The sequence below is a fragment of the Phyllostomus hastatus genome, unplaced genomic scaffold (genome assembly GCF_019186645.2).
Source record: "Phyllostomus hastatus isolate PE091 unplaced genomic scaffold, TTU_PhHast_1.1 phas_contig_34, whole genome shotgun sequence".
In the NCBI taxonomy this organism is placed as follows: Eukaryota; Metazoa; Chordata; class Mammalia; order Chiroptera; family Phyllostomidae; genus Phyllostomus; species Phyllostomus hastatus.
In genome coordinates, this window is record NW_025333857.1 from 32,789,928 (window position 1) to 32,807,411 (window position 17,484).

Consider the following 17,484-nt stretch of genomic DNA (forward strand, 5'->3'; position numbering starts at 1 on the left):
TAATACTCATAAACACCATTTGCAAAAGGTGAAGTGATAGATTGATGCAAGGAATCACTATATTAGGTTATTTTTATAACACATTAGCCCATTTAAAATATATAAACTTTCATACGGAGTGAGGACAGTGGGGGAATTCAGATGACCTTAGAGATGCCTGCTAACCTATGATGTCAGCTTTCTGTTATTGTGCCCCTTTCTTTTTCAGTTCCATATCACTGTGATATTTTAAAAACCAAAACTTTATGGGGCCATTTTATAGGTATAATATGAAATTTCAGTTTTATTTATAGTGATAAGGGGAAAAGAAAGTAGAAGTAGAATATAGTTCTCTAACCAATGAAATAAAACTGTGAGTAAATGCATTTTAAACCTTTTAATAAAAAAAAATTAAATCACTGATTAGAATATATGTAACCACTTGGCATTAAGGTTGTATAAAAATCTAGACTTTTGGTCAAGAGTTGTAGAATATGGAGAAGTTTCATGTGTTCAGTGTGATCACTCTTTGGGAGGAGATTCTAGGGTGAATTGAAATGTGCATTTATTTCCTGACCTGACCTGAGTTAGTCCATTCCTAAGCTTCAGGGTGTCTGGTAACCAAGTAAAGTTGTATATAGCAGTTTCAGAGTCTACTAGTACTTTTTCCTGGGGAGGGACCCAATAGGTTTCTTCAGGTATCTAAAGAGAACCTTATCCCACAAAATGTTAAGAGCCAAGTATATGAGGCCAAGACAACAGTTTAGGAAAAATATTTTAAAAATATGTATTGTATATGACCTATTTAATTGTTAAAATCATTAATGCTTACTGGTCTTTTAATCTTGAAAGCTTCATAAATGCACAGTTTAAAAATTAAAACAAAATTTAAAAATAAACTTCTATTTTCTGGTAATTAAAAAACCTTGTTTGCAAATATGTCTTTTAGGTGTTGCTTCTCCAATTTACCTATAATGATGATGATGTTTAACACCCCTACCCCACCCCCCCCTTTTTCATGTTCTGCTTGCTGGATTAAACTCCCTGTTTTTATAGGATGACCAAAAATATTGGTGATGATGGGGGTGGCGATGACAACACTTTCAACTTCAGCTGGAAGGTGTTCACCAGCTGGGACTACCTGATTGGCAATCCTGAAACAGCAGACAACAAATTCAATTCCATCACAATGAACTTTAAGGTAAAGACACCACCTTTGAGAGGCTTTTCTTTGCATTTCTAAGAGTAATATTAGAGCCATTCCATGTGTTCTAGATAGCAAAGTATCTTGACAATTAAAAAAAGATCAACATCATTTCTGCCTATTGAGATCTGGGCAACATTCTGATTATGACTAAAAAATATCTGATGACCCATGACAGAACTATTTCTTCTCTAAATTTGCTAATAAAATAATACCATTGGCTTAAAATAGGCAGCCATTAGTAATCAGAATCAGATATTTTATATAGTAGAACCATGCTCACTATTGAAAATGGCTTTAGCCCTGGCTGGTGAGGCTGAGTGGATTGAGCACAGGCCTGCAAACCAAAGGGTCACAAGTTCGATTCCCATTCAGGGCATATGCCTGGTCTGTGAGCCAGGTCCCCAGTAGGTGGTGTGTGAGAGGCAACCATACATTGATGTTTCCCCCTCTCTCTTTCTCTCTCCTTTCCCCTCTCTCTAAAAATAAAAATAAATAAAAGCTTAAAAAAACATGTACTTTAAAAAATAAAATAAAATGACTTTAAAATGTTATATTATAGCTTTAAAAAAAACTGTACTGGGCTATGGCCAGGTGGCTCAGTTGGATGAGGTGTCATTGGTTCACCAAAAGGTTGCAGGTTTAATCCCCAGTCAGGGCATGTGGAGGAGGCAACAGGCAGATGTTCCCCTCTCTCTCTCTACTCCTCTTTCTAAAATCAATATATATAACCTTGGGTAAGGATTAAAAAAAAACTGTACTGAAAGAGAATTTAGAATGAAGACTCTCCTATTAGATCAATCAGACTTTGTAAGAATTACTCCTTTCTTCCACTTGTTCTCACTTGCCAGCAATGTTCACTGGTTTGTAGAATCCCAGATTTAGTTTACTTCTATTGTTCATATTCTGATGTTAGCAAAATTAATTCCTGCATTTATGATACTTTTATAGCTCAGATATTTCTCTTTTTTTTCTGTTTTTCTTGGTTACAGGAAGCTATAATAGAAGAAAGAGCAGCCCAAGTAGAAGAAAACATCCACTTGATCAGATTCCTGAGGTTCCTCGCTAACTTCTTCGTGTTTCTAACACTTGCCGGGAGTGGATACCTCATCTTTTGGGCTGTGAAGCGATCCCAGGAATTTGCACAGCAAGATCCTGACACCCTTGGGTGGTGGGAAAAAAATGAAGTTCGTCTCTGCATGCTTTCTATGTGCTTAGAAACTGACATTTGTGATTTTGTGGGTTATGCTTCTATGGTGGAACATTAAATAAGGCCGCTCTTTACCTGTCCCCTCCAGCCTGCTCTGTGAGTTAACCAACCCTGTCTCACATATTCTACCCTATTCCAACCATATTTGCAAATCTGTCTGTCTGTTTTCAAATTTGGGACATTCTGGAAAGTTGTAGTTGGAAGAGATAGTAACACACATCTATTCCAAACAGTACATTTTACAAATGGGATAATGCATCTCAGGGGATTAGGTGATATGTTCGGGATCACAGAACCATGGAGAAAAGTGAGAGTTAAAACGTAGGAGTCTTGGTTTCAAGCTCCACACTCTTTTCATGACTCTATGTTGATTTCTCTGTACATCCAGTGTTTGCCATTGAAAGAGGCACTTGTTGCCTGCGTTCCCTGAAGCAGCAATGATAAAGGCCTTGCTTGCTGTTTTGATGTCATGGACACATTCGGATTGCCTCCCTCACTTTGGGCAAACCTGAGCTTCTTTCTGTTTTTCACTAGCAGCCTAATTCGCCGTATCCATTTTCTCCTCCTCTGCCCTATTTTCTCTTTCTCTGAATGCTATTCAAATGAGGAAGGCCAGATCTTTGCCAGGAATTAAATATTATGATGGTGATTTTTTAAAAAGATTTTTTATTTATTTATTTTTAGAGAGGGGAAGGAGGGAGAAAGAGAGAGAGAGAGAGAGAAACATCAATGTGCGGTTGCTGGGGGCCATGGCTTGCAACCCAGGCATGTGCCCTGACTGGGAATCGAACCTGTAACACTTTGGGTCGCAGCCTGCGCTCAGTCCACTGAGCTATGCCAGCCAGGGCTATAATGGTGATTTTTCTTCAGAGTATCTGCCCATTTATCAAGTCAGAGAAGGGAGGTTAGAGGTAGATACTTAGAATTAGAAAATCATTCATGATATGTTGTTGCTATGGCCTGTTCTCTTTAATAAAATGTTGTGGTATACAATGTGGCACCATTTTGAACTTGGGCATTTTCAAAGTTTAGGTGCATTTAGCCTGTGGGAAGCATAAACTTCCCATACTGAAATTTATGTACAATCTTATAAACCAAAAAGATTAATTCTTCGTAAGTATAGAATTTTCTTTAAAAATCTTGGACAGAAAATGGTGTAACTACTTAAAATAAAAGTTTCAAATGAAAACATTCTAGGTATTTCAGAAGTAACACTGGAGATGGAAGACCATTCATTTGAGAGATTAAATCAACAGACATTTCATAGAAACCTATAATATAGAGTCATTTGGTTGAGAGATTTTATTTACTTAAAACAAACAAACAAACAAACAAACAAACCTCAAAGCCTTCACTAAATTTGCTGTCAAAATTCTTTCTTATAGTTGTGATAGTATTTGTGGGCAAAATTATCATGCTACTTTGGTCCATGGTTCATACGGACCATATTTTTGTGTAATTGAACCATAGTAAAGGATGAGTAATTGTATCATTAAGAGTCACTCCTTGTAAGAACCTGTTTAATACCAATTTTAGGGGATCCCTGAATCCTAGAAACCAACAAATTTAATAATGGGGATTATGAATAACTTTATAAAATTTGGTGAACAGTATTAAATTTCCCTTACATAAGATTGCACAGGGTCTGCCAAGTTTTTCCTTTAGGCTGAAGCTATATCATGCTGATTTTATGTTATGCTGATGTTTAGCTCCTGCTGATTATGCTTATGCAATGCTCTTAATAAACATGGAAAAATATATTGACAATTATTTTCTAGTCTTGTACTTCTAATCATTCAAAGCATGGAGTCCACCAGGGGAAATAGAAAATATTTAATGGTGACAGTTTGAGCCAGGTATTTATTAAAAGTTGATAAAATTACCTGAAATCTTTTTTTTAAATTTAAAGCAGTCTTTTTCCCCATCATAAAAGTAGTACCTGCTATGGATTTTTTTTTTTACTTAATTTAGCCAAATAACATAATCATAATAGTGCCAAGCAGGAGAGAAGGACCATACATTTCCTCCTTGCCCCATTTCTCTCTCTCTCTTTTTCTCTTTCTTCCACCCCACCTCCCCCATATCATTCTCTTGCCTTTGGTGTCATAAACCAGTTCACTTTCTTGAGACTGTCTTGACTTTGGCTTCAGTGGCCCCAATAACATCATGCCATCATGCCATGTGTTCCCCTTTTGTTCCTCTGACTGCCCTCTGTTTTCTTAGGTAAAACACATTCTTTTTTTTCTCCTAACAGTTTGCCTTTCCCTAAATTCAACATTTAGTCCTGAGCCCACGTCAAGTAGTTCATCCATGCTAGATGATTAAACTAGCCCATATGCTGATGATTGTCAAATTAGTATTTGCAGTGTGGGCCTCATTTTTCAAGCAGACCATTTTTCATTTCCTTTAGAAATGCTGTTGTGAAAGTTATCACCATATCAAAATTAGTAACCATGTAGAACAATACATGTTTTTTGGATGAAGAGTGATGTAGATTGCATCCCTCATTATACCAGGAAACACCATTATTACTGGCACATACACAAGCTCATATACAACCAAATCTTGAGAATGTGAGTTGATATTTTCTGTGATGTTTTATTAAAGTTGAATTTTTAAAATGCACAAGATAATTTTCTTTAATAAAAGATCAGAGGAATCTAGCTAACTTTTCTGGAAAATTCTGGAGGAATGTAATAATAATTTCTAAACACATTTAACCTAGTTTATCCTCTGTGTCTCCTCATAGATGAACATGGTCATGTCCCTCCTGGGGATGTTCTGCCCAACATTGTTTGATTTGTTTGCCGAATTGGAAGACTACCACCCCCTCATTGCTCTGAAATGGCTACTGCTCCGCATTTTTGCTCTTCTTTTAGGCAATTTGTATGTCTTTATTCTTGCCTTGATGGATGAGATTAACAACAAGGTAAATCCTGTGCCTGGACTGTCCTTTTCCTCAGCACGTTGTTATAATCCCGGTCTCAGAATTGCCAGACGTACCTTTGAAATTTGTGTTATCTTCGCTGTTGTTTCCATCACTTTGCTTTCTAGATTGAAGAGGAAAAGCACGTAAGGGTCAACATTACCATCTGGGAGGACAACATGATCAAGGCCTACAATGCCTCACTGCAGTCCCTCACCGGAAACGCCACTGCGGCGCCCTTCTTTGTGCACCCTGCAGACGTACCCCGAGGACCCTGCTGGGAAACCATGGTGGGGCAGGTAATATCTCACACCCCAGTGAGTGATGATTAATGGATTAAAAAAGAGCAGAGCCAATATTTCTTTCATAAGTGTGGCCCCATTTTTTATTGCTTACTAATAAAAATAGCTAACATTTATTGAATGTTGACCGTGTGCAAGCTGTGAATTTCATATATGTTACCTCATGCACCGTCTACTCCGCACATCCATCCATTGAGGTTTTACTTTTCCACCCCATTTACAGTTGTGTATAAAAGAAAAATTATTTTCAAATGAAGTGAGATGTTTCCTATCTATTTGTGCTCCAATAAAGCACCTAGATTTAAATACAGATCCAAGAGAATATTTAAATAAAGTTTTATTTAGTGTCACCTATTCACCATTAAAAAAATTGGTTCTTTGGAAGCACACGCTAATTTCAGTAATGTTAATTTTTGTCAAATAATGATCTCTTAAGCATTAAATGAAATGCAATCTTAGATTAGCTGTTTTCATGATGACTGTATAAATGCCTCCAGTGCCAAATTAGTGATATTTTACCAGACAAAAATAAAATAATGTTTCAGATGGCTTTCTGCCCAAAAAAAGAAACCAAACCCAAGAAAGACAACAAAAAAGATCTACTTTGGGTCTGTAATTATTACACGATCCAATTTATATTTTGAAAAGCCTTTAATTTTATCTTATTAGAATTGACATTTCTAATGTACATTTTATGAAATGATTTTGGACTTTGGTTCATCATAAGGAACAAACCTGTCAAAATATGGCATAGTGCTCTGTCTATTAGATAACAATTTAGTTTCCATAATAATGTGATTTTTGTGAAATTATTTGAATAGATTTTACTGTGTATTTATTCTTTTGTAATATAAAAGGAATGTTGTAAGTTAGCATTAGTATTATAAAACTAACATAGTTTAAACAAATATGGATATTATCAGGTGCCCACAGGCTAAATTGGGTGCTCATCAGACTTAAGTCAGTCAACTGTGATTTCAATTATTGAAAAAATATGGAAAAAATATATAATGCTAGAACATAACATTGACTATTGCATCAATAAGTATGGTACAATTAAGGATTTTCTTCTTTTTTAGCTTTTAGGGACCTGTTAGATCCTTCTCTTTTTATTTACATGTTATTAAATACTTAATTTTCAGATGTGCACATTTGATACATGTTTAATAGGGCCATGTTATATATGAAATAATAAAGGAAAAGAAGTGAAATGAAAGCTGCTTGCACTTAATAGGGAGGTGCTTGAGATCCTCACCGTGGTAGACAGGTTAATGGCCCCTCGAACAAGTGCACTTTCTAATCCCTGGAACCTGTTCATGGGTTACCTTACATGATAAAAAGAAGTTTGCTGATATAATTAGGTTAAAAGTCTTGAGATAAGAAAACATCTTGGATTATCTGGGTGGGCCTAATGAAATTATAAGAGGAGACAAAGAAATCAGAGTCCAAAAGACCAGATATGACTGTGGCACCAGAGGTTGGAGAGATGTGCCTTGAAGAAGGAGGAAGGAGCTGTGAGCCCAGGAGCACAGGAGGCCTCTGGGAGCTGAAAAAGATAAGGATGCAGATTCTTCCCTGATACCTGCACCTTGGTTTTAGACTTCTGGCCTACCAGAAATGGAAGAAGAGAAATGTGTTGTTTTCAGCCACCAAATTTGTGGCACTTTGTTACAGCAGCAATAGGAAATGAATTGTGGTACAGCAGCAACAGAAAACACAAGTTTCTGTGTTTCAGGGTTCCACAAAGCAAAGTCTGATCATGGTGCTCAACACAAGTCTGTTTTATCAGATGTAGGCTGCTCCCTAAATCTTCAGCAGAAGTTGATAGAAATGGAAAAAAAAAATATATATATATAGTTTTCACAAACTCAGAGTGTGAGATGTTCCCTTATGTACATCCTAGAATGCTGAATGGTGTGAGAGCTAAGAAACCTAGCTTTTGCCAGGGAAACACCTATTAAACAGTATTGGTAAGAGTGGAGTTGCTCACTTCTGGGGAGAAAGCAGTGATTAATTAGACCTGAATGTCCATGCAATCTTGGAGAATACTTATTTTTCTGATAATGCAGTAGGACCTGTGATATTCCTTCATGTACTGCATTAAAATAAAAGAAAGGTCACTTATTTAATTCTTCTTTGGAGTCCCTAAACCATGCTGCTAATGTCTTGTCCTTTATAAAAATATCCTGTTTGTAGTTCTCTTCCTTGCTTCATCATCTTTCCTTACTGCCATTTGTGCTTGGGTCACCACCCCCCCCCCCACACCTTTTTTTTCTAGAGGAGCATTCAGCACTCCTGAGAAAGTCTGCAGGAGCCAGGAGGAAGGGAGGGGTAGTGGTTCTGAATGGAATGTTGATGAGGTGGAATCCACAGGGATAAAGAGAACACAGAGGATATAAAAACCCTGAGGCCTGGGAAGTTCTGGCATTACAGAGATCAATGTTTATATCCTTGCACTTGGGAACCTTCTTTTAGCCACTTAAAGAAGAAGTACTGCTAGAAGAATTAGCAAAGGCGGCTGTTTTAAATGTAATTTTGAGGATGCACTCCAAAGGACGCATTCATTGTTCTATTGAGAACATTCCAGGTATTCTCTCTTTCCTCCATGCTTGTCCTCTGCTTTTTTCCCCCCTCAAGGATACTGAGAGACTCAAAGCTCTCTTTGAATTTGAATATAAGATAATTTGGTGGCTCCTTTACCACTCAAAGGAATCTGAAGATATATAGTCAGTCTCATCTCCAACGGCATGTGATAGTTAGGCCACAAAACCTACCTATCACATTCTGTTACCTATCACATTCAGAATAGCTGTTCTTGGGCAACAGGTATTTGAAGCTATGTACTGAGGTCTGCATTTTAAGCTGGGAGAGAAAGCAGCCAACAGCTGAAGAGAACATTCTTGAATGCCTTTAATGTGTGAAACACTACTTTTTGAATATTAAATCATCCTTTGAGATAAGTCATATTGTTACAGGGTGCAGCCAAGAGGGGGGACCCCAAATAGGCATTTGAAATGGGGTCCAGAACTTAAGGTGTCCAGGAGATTTTAAGATGTCTCCATCCCCCCACCCAGGGTGTGTGTTGGAGGAAGGGACAAATGGAGCAAGGCCATTGAGAGCTGTTTTGCATAGCAACAGCCTTGCAGCTACCCTCTGGCGTGGTCATTTAACATATCTATAGCCTTTGGCTGGTCGCTTAGATATGTTAAATAGCTGTGATCATCTCTGAGCCAAGGGAATGGAAGTAACTTCCCCACCAACACGTGACTGGGGGCAGATCCCCCAAGCAACAGCGCCTGCGTGGGAGCTCGGAGAAGATTGGCTCCAGGACATGGGGCCACACCTGCCCAGACTCATGATGGCAGCCCAGTAAACCTGGAAGGATACGAGTTCTGGCAAGTGAAGCCGAGTGTGGGAGGAGTCGGAAATGAATCTGCAGAGGAAGATTGGCTGCGGGGATTTAAAAACCAGACTTGGCGGCCATTAGGGGAGAGAACTACGCGTCTTTAAAAGAGTGGAGAACCATGTGCAGCCCTGAGAAGGAGAGCCATGCACAGCCTTGAGGAGGAGAACCGTGCTGCTTGAGGAGGGAGAACTATGCGTCTTTAGCAGAGTGGAGACTCCTGCATCCTAGAGAGAGAGAACCACGCGGCTTTGGCGGAGTGGGGACTCTCCCCTTCGCGCAGCCCTGAGAGGGAGAACCACGAGGCCTGGACAGAGCGGGGACCCCCACAGCTTTAGAAGGGGGAACCACCACCTGGTTTTAGCAGAGATCCCGGCGACTCAGCCGAGGGTGCCGGGAACCCAGGGAGGTCTCCCAGTCGAGATGGAGGACTAACTAAGAACCAGAGGATTGTCTGAGCCATGGACTTCGTTTTCCTTTCCTGAGATACGGTACTCTGGACTGGGCAAAGGGGGAAAGAAGGAAGGAAGGACTGTGTCTGTTTGTGGGTGTTTTAAGGGACTTTAGGATTTTTGATGAAGACATTAGGTCACTACTTGAAGTCTGTATAGCATTAAATAAACATTTCCTTTCCTTTTCACGAATCTCTGGCATTGAGAGATGTCTTTCCTCGGGCAGCGGACATAACGGACCTGGGGCCTTCTTTCAATAATAGTATATTGTCCCAGGCCCCCCTTGTTCTGTTCTGTAACAATATTATTAAATCACCCTCTGAGATAAGTTGTATATTTTATAGATGAGGAGACTGTGACTTAGAAAGGTAAAGTCATTTGCTCAACATCTCAAAGAAGTCAATAACTGGAGCCCTGCCGAGTTGAATTAGGGTTCATGCTCTTGACCAGAGTTCTGAACTGTCCCCCAGAAACATGATTAGCACCCACACATACTCTCCAAACTCCTGTCATGGAATTTCTATGGTCTGAGGTCCTTTCTGATGTCCCTTGCCTAATGTCATCCCTTTACCTGCTAATGATCCTCTTGGGTTTACTGATCAAACCTGCCCAGACATGTCATGAGTGTGAAGCTCTTACTTGTGGGGCTCAGGGCTGAACGGGAAGCCTGTGAGGAGTCTGTCCTCCCATCCTTACCAGCTTGCTGGATCTGGGATTAGATGATGTCCCAGAGGTGGGCCAGACCACCATTTTTGAGATTCCTTCTTTTGTAAAGCAGTGTACTCCTTCTGTGGTATATGAATAAGTATTTTTACATTTTAATATAATGTTTGAATCTTCCTATGCTATTTAATTCAAAGTTGGGACACTGCTTAGGAAGAAAAGAGAATTTCAACTATTGGAATGTGGATTCTTAGGAGGATGGGGATGACTTCAAAAACACTTTCAACTTTTTCCTGAGGAAGTCTTCCCAACCTGGCAGTGGAAAACTAAAAATATCCCAAGTAGCCTACTGTAATGGATATTGGTTAAATGAATCTGAACTCAAATTGCCTGGAGGGTGGAAAGGAGAATAGAAATAAGGAGGAGAAAAGTTATGGCCAGAGGTAACTGCAGAAATTTACTATCATTCTGGCATTCACTCCATATATATTGAGTGCATACTAAGAGCCAGGTATTGTGCTGGATACTAGAGGTACAACAGCGGACAAAGGTGGACCCGTTCTCTGTCCTTGTGAAAATTATAATCTCTTGGGGGAAATAAAGCCACTAATTAAATAATTATGCAAAAGTTGCAAAGTTACAATGTCAACAAAGCACTATAATAATGAAATGCATGGAATCCGAGAACTTCTTATAGGGAAGTTTGCCTTGTTAGGAAAATGAGAGAGACTTCCCCAAATTAGTGATGATGTACTGATGCATATTTGTTGGTACAGATTGAGTCATGAGATGAGGTCAGAGAGACTGAGTAAAGACCACATGCAAAGGTCCTGTAGCCTGAAAAAGTATGGAGCATTAGGTCTGAAAGAAAGCCAGTGAGGCTGGAGTGGAGAAGAAAGAGGGAATAGCAATACAAGGAAGAATATGGAGAGCTAGACAGGAGTCAGTTTATATAGAAACTTTCAGATTATGAAGTAGTCTCACACTCTCTTGGCCCACCGTTTTACTCCAGCTGTTGTTGCAGTGAAAAACTGCATGCAGCTGTTACCTGACAGTATCTCAGCTGAACTGTACTCATATTCTTACCCTTATCCCAGAGATTCTCTGCATCACCTAGTGGAGCATTATCACACAAGGGCATACTAAGCTAATGGGAATGGGAGCTGGTAGATTGGCTCTTGAGTGGACAATTCTGAAGTATATAGTATATGGCTATGGAATGGGTCCCCAGAAAGATCTACTTGCCCCAGTACTGACAGCATCAACACACTCTTGGGTAAAGTCTTTTTCTCCTTATCTGTTTCATTGTTTCCAGTCCCCACTCCTGCTCTTTGATGAACCTCCCCAAATATACTGCCTGCTTATAAGCCCTTATTATATGCACAATTGGTGGTGGAAACTATTGCCAAGATAATTTCTTTAATTTATATTTTTAAGTTTTCATTATGATATTTTTGGCTTTTATTGTGCTTATATTATAGTTAAATTCTATTTATGGCAATGATATGCATCTATTTGTATTAGAAGCAGTTATTTTTTAAATAAAGTATTTTAAAAGAAATATTAGATAAGCAATGTTTCTGACGGTACTTGGATATAACCAGAATTGCGAAGGTGGGACACAACTACCAGGAGTTCTGAAACCACCGCTCTGAAGCGTGAGGCTGGAAACTAACTTGATTGCTAGTCAAGTGGCCCTTTGCCCTGTGAGAAAATTTTTTCTCACTAGTTATTTTAGAGGTAGCTAGTAATAAAAACCAATTTCTTACATTATAGAAGAACACTAGTATTTCTGGCAAAATTATGTCTTATTAGATATCAGTGCTTTTGTTTTTAGGGCATAATTTTTAGGAATAAAAAGAAAAAGGAGAACAGAATTAAATGTTCATGATAAACAGGTTTAGTTATATGTATACTCTTATATTTATTGTTATTGTTATATGAGTTTCATGAAGAAGTAGTGAACTGTCTCTCTAACCTGTAACACACACATTTCACATATCGATTCAAGTTCAACCACTGAGGTAACCAGTTTCTAATTTTCCAGGCCTTTTCTATGCATACACATATATATATGCACACACACACATATATTTTGCACATATTCATATACACACAGAGGACTTTTGTTAACAAATGAGTTCATACCATGTGCCTTGTTTTATAAATTTTTAAAAACTTGATTCTTATTAAAGCATAGCAATTTGGAACTTTTTAAACAACTTTATTGAGATACAATTCACATACCATACATTTCACAAACTTAAAGTATGTAATTCAATGAATTCTAGAATACATACACATAGTTGTATATTCATAACCATAGTAACAGTTTCTTTTAAGAGCTCACAATATTCTGCTGTGTAGACACCCTGCTTTATTTAATTAATCTCCTCCTGAGCATATTTGACTTCTTTGCAATTTTTAACTGGAAGAAATAATACTTTCATAATTATACATGTAGATTTGTGCACTTCTGTTAATATTGCCATGGGATGCATTTATGGAAGTAGATTTCCTTGATCAAATTCCATGCACTATAAAATGTGATGGATCTTCACAAGTTTCCCCCAAACATTGTAAGAGTCTAACTTCATTGGTTTATGACAATGCCTATTTCACCACACTCTTTTAAAATATTTATCATTCTGGGAGGCAACAGCTCATTGTTTTAATTTATATTATTATGGGGTCTGCACATTTTTCAAGTGTTTTAATTGACTGTATATTTTCTTCTGAGGATTTCTCATTTGTAACATTTGCCATTTTTTCCCTAATTGGGTCACCCATCTATAGGCATACCTATATTTGTAAAAGTTTTTAATGTGTTAGAAAAACTAATTTACTATCATCTAGGCTGCAAGTACTTTTTCCAAGTTTGTCTTTTAACTGTATAAATACTGTTGTTTGCCAGGTTACATCTCAAACTCCGGTATGGCCAACATTTTCCTGTTTTGGGTTCTTATGTCATGTTTATAAAGGTTTCTCAGTAAGAAGACTTTTGATACAGTCATTTTAGAACAGAAAATAATTATTTCTAGACAATATAAGGATGAAGCATTCTTTATTTGCTAGATGTCTCAAACTAATTTCTTTACCATTAATTGCAGTTTGCATGCCTGTACTATTTAGAAACACAACAAATTCAATGTCAATACTAGGACCATTTAAAGAGAGAAATGCAAATTTTAATGCAGATAATATCTCAACAGGAATTTGTGCGGCTGACTGTTTCTGATGTTTTGACCACCTATGTCACAATCCTGATTGGGGACTTTCTTCGGGCATGTTTTGTAAGATTTTGCAATTACTGCTGGTGCTGGGATTTAGAATATGTATATGTAAGTATGATAATCATTTTTGTCTTATCAGATTATCTTTTGTGGTTTATTGTTTACACATACTATACAAGAAAAAGACATCTCAGAATTTAGAGTGGGGGGGGTCTCCCTTTTAGAAGTCAGTACTGCAGTTCCCCCTTATCCTCAAAGAATACATTTGAAGACCCCCCCAGTGGATGCCTGAAACCACAGATAATACTTAATTCTATATATACTGTTACTTTTCCTATACATACATACCTTTTTACTTAATGGAAGCATTTTATGGTTTCTTTTTGGCATATCTGAATCGCCAGCATTACTACTCTTGTTTTGGGGGCCATTATTAAGTAAAAATGTTATTTGAACACAAGCACTGCAGTACCACAAGTGATATGAAAACCAAGATGGCTACTACATGGCTAAAGAGCCGGGAGCATCAGCAGCACACTGGACAATGTGATGATTCATGTCCCGAGCAGGACGGAGCAGGGTGGTACAAGATTTCATCATACTACTTAGACAGCAGGCCATTTAAAACATATGAATTATTCATGTCTGGAATTTTCCTCTTAGTATTTTTGAACTGCAGTTGACCATAGATAACTGAAACTGTGGAAAGTGAAACTCTGGATAAGGGGGGCCAATGAAGGGGGTAAATGAAGACCAATGAGAATTCAGAGGGGGTCAGACTTGAGTTTCATGGCTTACAATATTCTCATAAATTTGCACAGGATGGCTAAAGCAATGGATGGTCAGCTCAGTAAATATTGGACCCACAGTTATCTCCTTCCCCCTGAAGGAGGGCATTTCTAGAAATAGGGCAGGGTGGGTAGTGTCAACTGCGTATTCTTTTTTTTCTTTTTTAAGATTTTATTTATTTATTTTTAGACAGAGGGGAAGGCAGAGAGAAAGAGAGGGAGAGAAACAACAATGAGTGGTTGCCTCTTGTGTGCCCCCTACTGTGGACCTGGCCTGCAACCCAGTCATGTGCCCTAGACTGAGAATCGAACCAGTGACCCTTTGATTCACAGGTTGGCACTCACCCACTGAGCCATACCAGCCAGGGCTGTGTATTTTATTAATTCCTTTGAATGCTACTAAATAAACTCTTAGACACTTATCCTGGCCAGTCACTGTGCAGTACACTGGGAGATAGAAGGATTATAAAAAACGTGATGCTTACTTCATAAAGCTCACAGTCTATTAAGAGCTCAGTAGAGACACAAGCAGGGGGGTTTTGAGGAAGTTTTGAGGAAGGCTCAGTGTGCTGATAGGGCTCTGGCAAGTGGTGGAGTTGAATTTTAGCAAGTTGGCTTCCTTTCCCATGACAATAGCATAGGTTTCTCTGAGCCCCACTGGTGTTATCACCAGAGCACCTTCTGTGCTCAACCCCAGGTCACCCCACAAAGTTCGAAGGTGGAAGTAGAGCACACATACCAGCATGCTGTGGTCTAACACACTGCCAGGTGCCCACTGTTCCTCTTTTGCAAGTGAATCAGTTATCATGGGAAGTACAACCTGGTTGGAGGAGGGTGTGGTTGGTCATATTCATTTGCTTAAAATCCTCCAGTAGCTTACTTAGAATGAATTCCAAATCCCTGTATTGGGCCTTCAGTACCCTATATGATCTGTTTCTTTTCTTTCCCTCTGACCTCATCTCTTAACTACTTTTGCTCTTCCTTTATAAAGTCCATATACATTGGGATTCTTTCTGATGCTCAAACATGAGATGGTCCTTGCATTGTTGCTAGGTGTTCCTCTCTCCAGAGGAGCAGATTCCTAGAATTTGGCATAGCTCACTCCTTCTTGTCTTTAAGAACTCAGATAATACACCACTTCCTTAGAACTCTTTTCTGATCTTCCATTCTAATGTAGCCTACCAGATGCTCTCAACATACTATTTTATTTTCTTCATAGGATATATAACTCTTTGATAGTTCCTTTTTTAAAAAAGCACTTATTATCTGTCTCCCTCTGTTAGAATGGAAGCTCTATGAAACAGAAGCCTTGACCTCTATGCTTAGAACTATGCTTGTCACATGGCAAAAATTAGGTGTCGACTGGCGGGTTCAATGTTGAACCTCCACATTCTAGCACCATCAGGGCAACACCATCCATTGACAGAATGCTTCTTGCTCCCAGGTATGTGTCCATGGTGTGAGCTCTGGCTTAGTATTCTTGAACCAATGATGTTTCTCTTCTTACTACTGAAGGAATACCCTTGACTGCTGAGCTCCCTCCTGTCTCATGTCCTAAGTCTCAGGACAAGTCCAACATTCAGAACTGCTTTCAAGACTCCAGGCTAGATCCTCTGCCTGGCTATCTGACTTTGAGATCATACCTTTTCTGAAGTCATCTCTATCACCCTCAGTGAAAATGGCCCTTGGATGAGCCAAGAGCAGTTAGGTAATGCTCTTTGGTGGACAACAATGAGGTAATGCTATAGATCCAGGAGACTGTTACGTTGCTTTCTCATTCCCTTCTATGAGGTATTCAGCTGGCTTGGTTTCATTTCTGTTTTGCTTGCCTGATTCAGCTCTTCTGAAGCAGACATAAAAATGGCTATTTTTTTTTAAACTACTGCTTGGCTTATGATTGCCCTATTATCCCTTACCACTTTCTTCTTAAGTGCTAGAACATTTTGCTTCAAATATGAAGTCAGTACAACATGAGCTGGGTGCATAAAAGCTGTAATTAAATGGCTAATTTATTATTCATTGAGTGCTGACAGTGCTCTTGAGTTAGTACAAAGTACAGAAAGAAGACAAGTTCCTGTTTTAGGTCATAGAGAAAGAATTTTCTTCCATGTTACCTTTCCAAAGCTCTTCAGAGAGAAGTTCAGCTTTGAAACAAGTTTTAAAACTCTAAGGTTGGATGATGAATCTTTGATATGGATCTGATTATCATTGGCCCACCAAGTGAGCAGCTTACACAGTTGAATGCCTGCTAGGTGTGAAACATTAGGAGCAAACCTCTGTGTTGCGTAATGAGGGGATACCGAGATGTAAGCCTGAGGAGAGGCTGCAAACTTGGGCCTGCAAACTCTATTCAACTTACAGATACTTTTCCCTCTGATCTGCAGAGTGGTTTCTTTGTGTTTGTTTGTTTGTTTGTTTGTTTTTAATCAGCCAATATTTTAAAACTGGTAGATTTCCATTTAAGATATGGATTTATTGCTTATCTTAATATATTAGAAGGCCTGGAAATATTAGACCCATATTCCCGCATGGGAGAGACTGGCTGGAGCTGAAAAACCACTGCCCTCCTCAGTTTTATTCATTCAGCAGTTTCTCACTCTTTTCTTTCATCTTGCAAGCTCCCATTGTCAATACAGAGCAAACAGTGTACATGCCAACAGGGGAAACCAACTGTTATACAACTTTGGGAACGGGAGGGGAGAGGTCAATAGAATTGCAGACATGACTGAGGAAGAGACATTTGAGCCAAGTCTTGAAGGATGATCAGAAAATTCAAAGACTGAGATGGAAGAAAGCATTCTCAGTGGAGGGACAGGCATAAGACAGGGTCCAGCAGCTGGAAAATTTGGGCAGTGCAGGCAGAGAACAGAACATATGGAAAATTCAATATGTGTTAAGTATGAAAATAAAAATCACAGGTAATCCCACCTCTCATGGAAGTACTTATTTGGATTACTTGAGTCACATAGTAGTAGCATTTATTTGTATATAGGTAAACAAGTACTTTAGATTCACTATAGATTTTTATAAACATATATTTAAAATGTACATATTATAAATATACATTATATATTATTAAATATATAAAATACCTTTTTTATAAAGACATATAATTAATGACTAGTTGCTTTTTTCACCTAAGTGACCATTTTCCTATGCTATTAACACTTCTTTTATGATATAATTTTTAAATGGTTGTATGATATTCTATACATGAATAGACTATAATTATACATATGTCTGGTCAGTTTTGGAGCTAAGACACAAAACCATGTCTGATCAACTTCAAAGCCATCAACTAGCTTTCCATCATGTTGGTTTTTA

General features: G+C 38.4%; 1 protein-coding gene across 1 annotated transcript in view; it reads left to right on the forward strand.

Annotated features, from left to right (window-relative positions):
- The window catches only part of TMC1 (transmembrane channel like 1), a 139,109-nt gene that overhangs the window by 95,896 nt on the left and 25,729 nt on the right, over nucleotides 1–17,484 (forward strand). The window contains exons 10-14 of the mRNA XM_045840729.1: nucleotides 1,036–1,180; nucleotides 2,176–2,370; nucleotides 5,143–5,322; nucleotides 5,448–5,618; nucleotides 13,352–13,480. Coding sequence (XP_045696685.1) covers nucleotides 1,036–1,180; nucleotides 2,176–2,370; nucleotides 5,143–5,322; nucleotides 5,448–5,618; nucleotides 13,352–13,480 — 820 coding nt within the window. The remainder of the gene's footprint in view (nucleotides 1–1,035; nucleotides 1,181–2,175; nucleotides 2,371–5,142; nucleotides 5,323–5,447; nucleotides 5,619–13,351; nucleotides 13,481–17,484) is intronic.